This window comes from Pan troglodytes, chromosome 6 (genome assembly GCF_028858775.2).
Source record: "Pan troglodytes isolate AG18354 chromosome 6, NHGRI_mPanTro3-v2.0_pri, whole genome shotgun sequence".
NCBI lineage: Eukaryota > Metazoa > Chordata > Mammalia > Primates > Hominidae > Pan > Pan troglodytes.
Genome location: NC_072404.2, coordinates 38,902,091 through 38,914,797, shown reverse-complemented (window position 1 = coordinate 38,914,797; position 12,707 = coordinate 38,902,091). Strand labels below are relative to the sequence as shown.

The 12,707-nt window shown below is 40.1% G+C and overlaps 1 protein-coding gene across 15 annotated transcripts in view; it reads right to left on the bottom strand.

Annotated features, from left to right (window-relative positions):
• Window positions 1-12,707, bottom strand: part of BBS9 (Bardet-Biedl syndrome 9) — a 797,962-nt gene that overhangs the window by 756,417 nt on the left and 28,838 nt on the right. For 14 of the 15 annotated variants that reach the window (XM_063814159.1, XM_063814155.1, XM_054655541.2 and 11 more), the window contains one exon: window positions 4,618-4,740. The exons of the other annotated variant lie outside the window; for it this stretch is intronic. In XM_063814159.1, the coding sequence (XP_063670229.1) occupies window positions 4,618-4,729 (112 nt within the window). In that variant the 5' untranslated portion in view covers window positions 4,730-4,740. The remainder of the gene's footprint in view (window positions 1-4,617; window positions 4,741-12,707) is intronic. 15 annotated transcript variants of the gene reach the window in all.

Sequence of the window (12,707 nt, the reverse complement as noted above, 5' to 3'; positions counted from 1 at the left end):
AGTAAGATTCCTTGTGGGGACAAGAGTAACTTTATTTTAAATGCTAATCTGCCATGTGACTCCTGACTAAACTCAAGTCCAAGAACTCCTCCAAGATCTCTAGTTGATGTATTACTCTTTATGCAGAAACATCTATTCATTGTAAGTTTTGCCTTTCCTCCAAAACAGCACTTGATGTTGCTGCATACATCATAGGCTGTGACACTCATAGCCACCTACACATTCTTCCCAGAGCATGTATACTTTTTTCCCCCAAGATACAAGCCCTGGGTCTGGGGGTTGTGGTGTGGAGAGCTGCCTGTCTTGCAACTGCCCAGGACATTTCTGCCCATAAGTTCACCTAATAAATCACTGTATACTGAAGAACTGGATTTGTCTGCCTCAATCTTTGGTTCTCGGCTCCTTCAGTATTTGAGGGCCACTTTGCGTATATGCCCTTTCACAGAACACTCCCATTCACGTTCTAGGTGGGGTTAAGTAACACTTTACATTGTAACAGAACAATTAATCAAGTTATCATCTCTAGTCATCTGGGACCCTGTGCCCATTGCAGGTGAAACTCTAGTAGACTGGACAGCTGCTGCCATAGGCCAGCTGAACAAGGAGGAACACCAAACCACATGTAAGACAGCTTTATCGAAGATAGCTTTATTTAAATTAAATTGGATAATTTAAAATAAAAGAATGATAGGTTTAAATCTCAAAATTGTCATCTAAGGGTAAAGAATAAAACTCAGGGTCTTTGGTACTCTGCAGAAACATTTCTCACCACTTACTACTCAGATAGTGGGGCTTAATCACTGAGAAGCTCATTCAGAGACTGATTCTTTAAGTTTTAAATTACAATAACAAATGACTTGACAAATCTCTCCAGGCTTCTTAAGTAAAAGTAAAGGCACTGATCAGGGAGAATGGAATTATACTGTTATAATGGAGTCCAGAAGGGTTGGAGAAGACTTAAACCTTTAAACCTTCCTAAAACATTCCCCGCTGAGCTTCCCATGTATCCTGTCATGCCCTAAATCCCCACTTTTACTCACTAAATAACCAAGATTCATGGATAGGTCAATATAGCCCTATCTTCAGGGATAAGAGGAGGTCAGGATGGCCAAGTCCACATGGTAACAAGCTAACCCACTGAAACAAAATGTATATGTACGACTATTAAAATACTTTGAAGGACTAGTATAGTAACCAGATCTCAGATAAGTCTGACTCTCACAGATTTCAAGCTACAATTAAATATGGGATTCCCCAGGAATTAATGAACATGCAGGCATTAAATGAAAAGCCATTAGTCAGTCTTATTTGTTCTCTACTCCAATTCTAGTAATAAACTTTCCCTCCAGGCCACAGGTTGGCATGTAATCTAAATTGTATTATTCAGATCCTCTCTCTCTCCCTCATTCTCACTATCTCTCTCAATAGTCTGAATCTTGAGTTGAGAGAATTAGGAAAGTAAGTGCCACTTTAAATGCATGGGGTGTTCAATTTCAATTGTACTATCAAGATTAACAAGGAATCCTTCTGTGTTTTACTTGGCTTCTTCTAAAGAATTTCAGGATCCCTGTAACTCTAGTCTCACTGTCTGATCACCTAAAAAAAAGTAGAGGTCAACTGACATTACTGTTTCAACCTCCCAACTTGACCTGCAAATTTCTCTACATCTGTATACATTCTTACCTTCTTTCCTCTGGCACTGTGGAAAAAAGCTTCCACATCTGTCCAAGGTTAATCCTTCCATCTGCACACCTGATCCCATCTCTGACTGTCCTCTCTGGGTCCCTGCTCCATCAATGAAAGCCTCTATTCTACACATTGAATTTTTCCCACTTCCCTTGACCCTCCATGGTCTCCAAATCATCATCCTCCCTTCTTCGATTCACAGCTAAGTTTCTTTAAAGAGCCATAAATAGTCTCCCCACCTCCCACTCACTCCCCATTCATACATTGCAAATCTAGATCTCATTACCATTGTGCCCACACATCCACTCTTGTCATGGACACTAATGAACCACTTGCTGCTAAAGAGCATGAAAACTTTTAGGCCAGGCTGGGTGACTCACGCCATTAATCCCAGCACTTTGGGAGGCCAAGGCAGGAGGATCACTTGAGCCCAGGAAGTTCAAGACCAGCCTGGGCAACACAAGGAGACACTGTCTGTACAAAAAAAATAAAAATAAAAATTAGCCAGGCATGGTGGGGCACACCTGGGAGGTTGAGGCTGCAGTGAGCCATGATCACGCCACTGCACTCCATCCTGGGCAGCAGAGCAAGACCCTGTCTCCATTAAAAAAAAAAAAAAAAGGCCAGGTGCAGTGGCTCATGCCTGTAATCCCAGCACTTTGTGAGGCTGAGGCAGGTGGATCACCCAAGGTCAGGAGTTCGCGACCAGCCTGGCCAACATGGCAAAACCTTGTCTCTACTAAAAATACAAAAATTAGCTGGGTGTGGTGGCAGGCACCTGTAATCCCAGCTACTTGGGAGGCTAAGGCAGGAGAATTGCTTGAACACGGGAGGTGGAGGTTGCAGTGAGCCAAGATCACACCACTGCACTGCTTCCCAGTAACCAGCCTAATTAGTTTTCCTGCCTCTCTGCCTGCTCTTTTCAGAATCTACTACTCTTCCCACACTTCCCCTGTTGATCCTCATATTCTCCAGGTTACAGTCCTATACCTCCTCCCCTCTTATTTCAACTTCTCTCCCTGTGCATTTTCACCTGTTCTCAGAGCTCCAAATATAAACACCATATTGTTCATCCCCAAATCTCTACCTCTATTCTGTATACTAGACATTTCTATCTTAAACAGAGCATATCCAAAACTGCTCTTGTTAACTTTCCATTCTATAAGATCAACAAAAATAATTCTCAAACTTGAGAATGCCAGCATTCAATTTTGGAACTTACCAAAAATTAGGAAACCTAAGTCACATCACCCCACCTACCCCTGGAGAATACAATCTTATAGCATCTCATGTGTCTGGGATAGAAAATCTCCATATATAATAATCACCCCACAATATTATGACACAGGTATCCAGGCTTTGGAACACAATGATCAGTGTTGTCTATGTGGAACACACATATGTAATGATTTTTGTATAGCAAGCTTCGGAAAACAGAGGAAGCTACTCACAGCTCACCACAAACTGTGAGGGAAGCAGTATCTCAGCATATTCGTAACCTACTGGTAGCACCCCAGTAGGGAGCTCTAATAGAAATGAATGAGTGAACGGTATGTTATTCAGATAATCAGTAAGTATAGTTTCCAACCAAGCTGAACTTTAGATAGTTTAGGCAGAAGTGGGTTTGAAATTGTTCTCTCTGGCAGGTATTTCTGTGGCATGACTCTTACATGGCCAAATAACTGGGGAATCACATGCTTTAACAAATAGTGGGGGCAGAGGCAGGGTTGAGGAACCTTCCAATATCCTCTGAATAGAAGGCCTTCCCATCTCCTATCAGTGGAAAATCAGAGACCAAATTTTCCTTCAAAACAACTTAGTAGGTGCTCTGTGCGGTTTAGTACTCCCACTCTTCTGCTTTACCAATACAATTTTCTCCTTTCACATTTTCCTGCAGATCCCACTGTTTTAATTATAGGCAAGAAAAACAATTTTTTAAAAACCTAAGGGGATAATATTTATATGCAGTAAACAAAAGAATAGTTATAATAAGTTTTCTTAAGAGGCTAATGACTATCTAGATTACAAAAAAAAAGCCCATGACTATAAACCAAATACAAATTTCAAATAGCAATGATACAATAATACAGAATTAAACTGTTTTAAAGGTCACTTAAAAAACATGACGATGCATAAGAATAAGCTAGAATGTAGGTTTTAGTATTATAATATGATAATGAAAGCAAGGATTTAACAATTGTTTTCTACCACCAAATAGAGCTAGTGTAATTTCATTATGGTATGAATGGTTTCCAGGTCCAATAAATTTATTTTTCTTGTAAAGAATTTCTACAAAAGGAAATTTTTCAAAATACAAAATATTTTACTAACTCTCCCCTACAAGACCAAATTTTGATACAAATGAAGTGATATCATATAATTTTTACTAAATTCCAGCAAACAATATGACAGAATCAGTACAAACCAGAACATAAACAAAACAGAAAGACTATAGTTATCAGTCTGATACCTAAATATTATTTTAAAAAACTACCTTCAAAATTAGGTACAATTAGGATAGTTCAATTAAGTTCTAAAAAGTACATATTTTGAAAAGCAAGTCATTTTTATTTTATCTCTTTTTTTTTTTTTTTTTTGAGATGGAGCCTTGCTCTGTTGCCCAGGTTGGAATGTAGTGGCACTATCTCAGCTCACTGCAACCTCTGCCTTCTGGGTTCAAGCGATTCTCCTGCCTCAGCCTCCCAAGTAGCTGGGATTACAGATGCCCACCACCAAGCCCAGCTAATTTTGTATTTTTAGTAGAGACAGGGTTTCACCATGTTGGCCAGGCTGGTCTCGTACTCCTGACCTCGTGATCTGCCCACCTCGGCCTCCCAAAAGTCCTGAGATTACAGCAGTCGGCCACCGTGCCCGGCCTTATTTGATCTCTTTAAAACTTTCATCCAAGATGTATGGTTGTAAGTTGCTTACCTTGTCCATTTCCACTATTGTCAACATTAGCCAGACACAAACAGCCTTGATCAAATTCTTCTTTATCTCCCAGAATAGTAGACCACCAATCACGGGCTTTAAATAAAGACATTTTCTTTCACACTAAAAAGAAAACATTTATAATAATCTACTTCACACTATGAACTAATAATTATGTCTTAAGGCATAGCAAATTAAACTTGGACAGATCTGAGAAGGACATTTCTATATTAACTTTTTAATATTTTGTACACATATTTGAAACCACAAATCCAAATGGCTGGAAGCATTAATCAGATATTTTGCAACACCGTTAGTAAATTGGGCTGAGAAATTATACATTTATGTTGTGCTAATTCTCTCTTCTGAAACATTTAGGAGAGAACTGCAGAAAATAACAAAAGAACATATTCTTTGGAGGATCAAGATTCAAATTCCATCAGCACTATTTAACATGTAAGTCTTCAGTGAAATACCTAACTTCCTTTCAGTCTAGTCATTGGCGAGACTGCACTAGAGTTGGCCCTTTGTACCTGTGGAAGATTGGTTCCAAGACCCCACAGATGAAAAATCCCCAGATGCTCAAGTCCCTTATTATATATAATGACCTAGTATACCCAGTACAGTCAGTCTTCCATATCCACAGGTTTCAATCTGCAGTTGGTTGAATCCATGGATGTGAAACCCGGGGACACGGAGGGCCAACTGCATCTCCTATTACAAAGAGTTGCTGAGACAAATGAGATCAAATGCATTAGTGACTAGCCCTGGAACTGGTATGCTATAGGTACTCAAAAAGCATTCACTTCCTCTTGCTATGTTAGTTATAGAAAGGCAAGATAGAAGAGGGAAATTCACACCAAAAAAGAAGCAGGAAAATTGGGCTGCAGGACTATTTATACCACTAACTATCTGTGTGTCCTTGGGCAACCCAAACAACCTCTCCTTACTTTGATTTCTTATCTAGAATGAGCATATACCAGCCCTACCTACCACTGAGTTGCTGATATGGCAGATGTGAAAGCACTTGGACCGTTTGAATTACAACACAGCATCACATGCCCTGGGACTCTACAACAGTTCATTTATTTAACATAAATGAGGTTTTCCTTCATGTTACACCGATTTAAATGGTAGTTACGAAGTGCAGTCAATTCTCCTTATTCACAAAAGTTATTCTGTATAAGGCCGCCGTAAACAATGAATTAGCAAATACTGAGCCATTGCTCCTAGGAGAAACACAGGGTTAGACAGATTCCTGCAAGCTTCTAGTAACAACATTTTCTTCAACCAATCAATACATAATGTAGTTTTTTGTGTGTTTCTATTTAAAGATACCTTATTTAATATGTATTGCTGATTCATTACTATGGGAATCATGCCCACCAGCACTAGAACTCAGGCTGAACTAACCTTATCTAATTTCATGTACAGATGCTTTTCAATTTATGATGGGATTACATCTCAATAGATCCATCATAAATTGAAAATATTTTAAGTCAAAAACGCATTTAATATACCAGGGAAAAGATCAAAATTCAAAATTTGAAGTATGGTTTCTATTGAATGTGTATCACTCTCACAACATCCTAAAGTTGAAAAATCATAAGTCAAACCATGGTAAGTCAGGGACCATCTGTCTGTTCTCCACAAGATACATCACAGCCTTCTTGCATTTAGGAACATTAGACAGCACTTCAGTATTACATTTGCAGACCATTTTAAACAGTGAAAACACCACACCCCCTTCCAAAAACAACCTACCAAAATGTGGGAGAAAACACGACACTAAATACTGTAGACCATGAAAGGACACTTGTTTACGGTATGAGAACTGAAACAAGAAAGCAGTTGTTTAACATCAGCTGGGAACATGTGCATCAGGTGACTCAATTTTTACTCCTTTGCACTTGATCACAAATGACCACAAAAGCATTGCAAGCACTGATTTGGGGGTTACAAATAAATTTTAGCAAGTAGGCAAATTCATGAATGATACAGAGTCTGCCAATAATGAGGATCAGCTCTACTTTTTTAAAATGTAGACCAACCTGCCTCTTAAAGTAAGCATTCCACATGAGCTAATCATAGAAACCAAGGTCATTTGTTTTTATACAAAGTTGGCCAAGAAAGTGGCTGTAAATAATATGGTGGAAAAGTATAGCCTCTAGAGGCAACCTGTGTGAGTTTGAATTCCTGCTCCACCACATGTTAACCATGCAACCAGTGGAAGGTTACTAAAAGTTACTGAACATCTCTGTACTTTCGCTTTCTCATTTACAAAATAAAGGTAAGAGTGGTGTTGTGATGATTAAATAAGAATGCAGTTTCCTACAGAACTGGAAAAAATATGTGCAAGTCATATATATGATAAGGAATTAATATCCAGGATACATAAAGAACTCCTACAACTCAACAACAACAACAAAAACAAACCATCCCATTAAAAAATGGGCAAAAGAACCTGAACAGACACTCCTCCAAAGAAGATACACGAATGAGCTGGGTGCGGTGGCTCATACTTGTAATCCCAGCATCTTGGGAGGCAGAGGCAGGAGGATCACTTGGGGCCAAGAGTTCAAGACCAGCCTGGCCAACATGGTGAAACCTCATCTCTACTAAAATACAAAAATTAGCCAGGCATGGTAGTGGGCACCTGTAATCCCAGCCACTCAGGAGGCTGAGGCAAAAGAATTGCTTGAACCCAGGAGGCGGAGGTTGCAGTGAGTCAAGGTCATGCCACTGTACTCCAGCCTGGGTTACGGAGTGAGGCTCTGTCTCAAACAACAACAAAAAAGATATACAAATGGCCAAGAAGCGTATGAAAAGATGCTCAAAATCACTAATTTTGAACTGAAAATTAGTTCAAAATTTTTGATTTGCATATCAAAACAATATCACCTCACATCCATTATCAAAAAAAACAAAAATATATTCAACCTAAGAATGATGATTGCAAGAAGAAAAAAACACAAAATAACAAGTGTTGGCAAGGACGTGGAGAAACTGGAATCTCTGTACACTGTTGGTGGGAATATAAAATGGTGTAGCTACTATGGAAAACAGTGGGTAGGTCCCACAAAAAATTAAACATAGGGCCAGGCACAGTGGCTCAGGCCTGTAATCCCAGCATTTTGGGATGCCAAGGCGGGTGGATCATGAGGTCAGGAGATCGAGACCATCCTGGCTAACACAGTGATACCCCGTCTCTACTAAAAATATAAAAACTTAGCCAGGTGTGGTGGCAGGCACCTGTAGTCCCAGCTACTCGGGAGGCTAAGGCAAGAGAATGCCATGAACCTGGGAGGTGGAGGTTGCAGTGAGCCGAGATCGTGCCACTGCACTCCTGCCTGGGCAACAGAGCGAGACTCCGTCTCAAAAAAAAAAAGTTAAACATAGAAATTTTGATCCAGCCATCCCACTTCTTGGTGGATATCCAAAAGAATTAAAGACAGAATCTCAGAGAGATATTTTTACACACGGATTTACTGTATCATAATTCACAATAACCAAGAGGCAGAACCAACCTAAACATCCAATGGATAAATGGATAAAGAAAATGTGGTATACCCATACAATGGAATATTATGCAGCCTTAAAAAGGAAGGAAATTCTGACATCTGCTATGTAGATGAACCTTGAGGACATTATGTTAAGTAAAATAAGCCAGTCACAAAAAGACAAATACCATATGATTCCACTTATGTGAGGTACCTAGAATAGTCACAGAAACATTAAGAATGGTGATTGTCAGGGGCTAGGGAGAAAGGAGAACTGTTAATAGGTATATAGTGTTGACTTCGCAAGATGAGAAGTTCTGGAGATTGGTTGCACAATAATGTCAATTTACTTACCATTACTGAACTATATAGTTAAAAATGGTTAGATGTTCAATTTTATGTTACATTATTTTACCACAATTAAAAATAAAAAATATATAGTTTTAGTTTTTTACAAAAAGGAATACAGTAGACCACTTAGTACAATACCTGGCACATAATAAGCACTCAATAAGTGTTAGCCATTGCTCTGGTTTTGATCCTCTTTTATGATGTTTTAAACTTACATTAAAGAAAAAACCTCAGTGTTCTGGTTAAACACACTATGGTACATCTACACCATACCAATATAACTTGAGAATTTAGGCCAGGCGCAGTGGCTCACGCCTGTAATCCCAGCACTTTGGGAGGCCGAGGCGGGCGGATCACGAGGTCAGGAGATCAAAACCATCTTGGCTAACACAGTGAAACCCCGTCTCTACTAAGAATACAAAAAATTAGCCGGGCGAGGTGGCAGGTGCCTGTAGTCTCAGTTACTCGGGAGGCTGAGGCAGGAGAATGGCATGAACCCGGGAGGCAGAGCTTGCAGTGAGCCGAGATAGCACCACTGCAGTCCGGCCTGGGCAAAAGAGCGAGACTCCATCTCGAGAAAAAAAAAAAGAATTTAAAACATAACTGACACTTGCAACTTGGATAGATTGCAAGAGCATTATGCTGAATGAAAAAAAAATCCAAAAAGGTAAAATATTAAATAATTACATTTCTAACTCTCAAAATGACAAAATCATACTAATGTAGAACAGATAGGTGGTTGCTAGGTTTACAGGAGGGTGTAACTGTAAGGAGCTAATAATAAAAGGCAATTTCTTTGGGATTAATTTCTTAGAACTATCTACAAAAAAAAAGTGCATCTAACATAAAACCTGGTAAAATCCAAATCAAATCTATAGTTTAACTTTAGTATTATACTAACATCAATTTAATGGTGGGCTGGGCACGGTGGCTAACATCTATAATTAGCCTGGGCAACATAGGGAGACCCCATCTCTACAAGGAATAAAAAAATTAGATGGGCATAGTGGTCCATGCCTGTAGTCCCAACTACTGTCAGGAGTCTGAGGTGAGAGGATCAATTGAGCCCAGGAGTTTGAGGCTGCAGTGAGCTTTTTTGGGGAGTGAGGAATGGAGTCTTGCTCTGTCACCCAGGCTGGAGTGTAGTGGTACAATCCGAACTCACTGCAACCTCTACCTCCCAAGTTCAGGCGATATCCTGCCTCAGCCTCCCAAGTAGCTGGGATTACAGACACCTGCCAACACGCCCAGCTAATTTTTGTATTTTAGTAGAGATGGAGTTTCCCCATGTTGACCAGGCTGGTCTCCAACTCCTGACCTCAAGCAATCCACCCATCTCAGCCTCCCAAAGTGGTGGAATTATAGGCGTGAACCACCATGCCAGCCTGCAGTGAGCTTTGATCAAGACACAGCACTCCAGCCTATGTAACAGAGACCCAGTCTCTACGAAAAAACAAATTTGATGGTTTTGATCACTGTACTGTTTTCATTGGGAAACCATTATTTTTGCAACTTCTAAGTGAGTCTAAAATTATTTCAAAATGATTAGTTTAAAAAAACAAATACCAGGAGAAAAAAGAAAGAAAACTCCATCCATAGTCCTCTGCTTATGCTAAGAAAGAAGTTAGATAAACACTGGAAGTTGATGGAAGTGAACAAATATCTAACAGGTAAACAAATTTATCATGAGTTTCAAAATATGTGGGAGACTTTCTGAAAAATATTTGCACAATTTGTTATTACTAATGACATATAACCATACAAATTGTCAGATTACTAAATTTCAAATCTGGTAGCAAGCATTCAAAAAACATAATAATATCTGTATTACACTTTTATTGGATTTTTGAGAGGAAAGTAACAGTATTCAATAAATCCCATATATTCTCACTACATATGCCAAGTACCTAGGAGAATTGTAATATGCCATATTACTGGACTATGAGAATGAGGATACATCATTCACTTGCAGCTCAGAGCAAAATATTACCCAAATTCACACTTGAAATGCCAATGATTCCCTAGGAGGACTCACAGGACACAGCATAGTCATCTTCATGGCTATGAAGGATGGCTACGATAAAAGGATGAAAAGCATAATCAGGAAAGGGAAAAGGTGCATGACGGGAAATCTGAAGAAAACCAGGCACAAGCTTAGAAGACAAAGGAGTGGTACAGAGGTTAAGAAGAGGAGGAATCCGGCTGGGTGCGGTGGCTCATGCCTGTAATCCCAGCACTTTGGGAGGCCGAGGCGGGCGGATCACGAGGTCAGGAGATCGAGACCATCCTGGCTAACACGGTGAAACACCATCTCTACTAAAAATACAAAAAATTAGCCGGGTGTGGTGGCGGGTGCCTGTAGTCCCAGCTACTCGGGAGGCTGAGGCAGGAGAACGGCATGAACCGGGAGGTGGAGCTTGCAGTGAGCCAAGATCACGCCACTGCACTTCAGCCTGGGTGACAGAGTGAGACTCCATCTCCAAAAAAAAGAAAAAGAAGAGGAATCCACCAGAAGCTTAACAGGGGCATTCACTGAGATCAAAACAAAGCCAGAAGTGAGTTATCTCGAAGGAAGTGGAAAAAAAAAATGTATCTAGAAAAAGGGAGTGACCAACTGTATCAAGTGTTCCTGATACACCATAAAGGATGACGACTTGGAGGCATAAGCTCTATTGGGAGACATAGCTAAGGACAGAAATTAGTAGTAACCAACCAAAGAGTAAGTGATCCTCTGCTCACTCCTGCATCAGCCAGTTCAAAAGTCTCAAGGAGAGAAAATAAGAAAGGAAGAACTATACAACACTCAAAGGGGGTCTTACCTTTGCCTAACACAGGCAGAAAAGAAAACTTCATGGGGCCTGCCTAGAGAACATACTAAACCAAGTAAAGGAGAAAGAGAAGACATTTTTCTGTCAATGATAATGAATGATACATTTTTAAAAAGTCAAAATCCTCAGATAAGTGACCACAAGAGACAAAGCTGGAGTTTGAATATAAATACTGCATCAAGTCAAAGTAGCTATCCTATGAAAATGGCCTTAAAAACCTGTTAGTCAATAAATTTTTTCAGCTTGCTAGAATGAATACAAAAAAATCCTCCAATATTATGATCTAGCGGGCTGTTAAAATAAAAAAGACAAAAAAAGAATCAAAAGAATCCTCCAATATGAAAGAACTTTCCAACAATGTCTACAAATAGGAATGCCTATAGAAGACATTCGTTTCTCATTAACTTGTTTTTTTGTTTTGTTTTGTTTTTTGTTTTTGTTTTTGAGACAGAGTTTCACTCTTGTTGCCCAGGCTGGAGTGCAATGGCACAATCTCAGCTCACCGCAACCTCCACCTCCCGGGTTCAAGCAATTCTGCCTCAGCCTCCTGAATAGTTGGTATTACAGGCATGCGCCACCACGCCCAGCTAATTTTGTATTTTTAGTAGAGACGGGGTTTCTCCATGTTGGTCAGGCTGGTCTTGAACTCCTGAACTTAGGTGATCCGCCAACCTCAGCCTCCCAAAGTGCTGGGATTACAGGCATGAGCCACCACACCCGGCCTCATTTCTCATTAACTTCTAACCGAAAATTAGAAATCTACTTGTACTGACAAAATAACAAAGGCATCATTTACATCCTTCTTGGCAAGGCACAGTGGTTCATGTCTGTAATGCCAGCACTTTGAGAGGCCAAGGCAGGAGAATCGGTTCAGGCCAGGAGTTTGAGATGAGCCTGGGCAACATAGCAAGACCCCATCTTTCCCCCCAACCAAAAAAAAAAATATATTAGCCAGTCTCCACTAGAGCCCAGGAGTTGAGGCTACAGTGAGCCATGATTGCACCCCTGCACTCCAGCCTGGACAACAAAGCCAGACCCTGTCTCTTTAAAAAATATACATCATTATCGTTTCTCCTGCTCTATCAATTTTTCCTTATTCACCCACCACTTCCTTAGCTCCTGAAATCCCCCTTTTCACAGAGTTTGGTCCCTTGCTACTCCAGGTGTAATCCCTGGATCAGCAGCATCTGTATCACTCAAAAGCTTATGAGAAATGTTGAATCTCATCCTCCCCAAACAGTATCTCCAGGTGAATCACATGCACCTTAAGGTTGAAGAGGCACTGATGTAACTGATACCTGATTGCCTAAGTGGATATTTTCTTACAGCAGAGCTCCAGTTTTCCCCTTCTTTTTCAGAGGACCTCTGCCATCCGTTACCTTTTGAGGGCTTAAAAAAAATCATTTTTCAA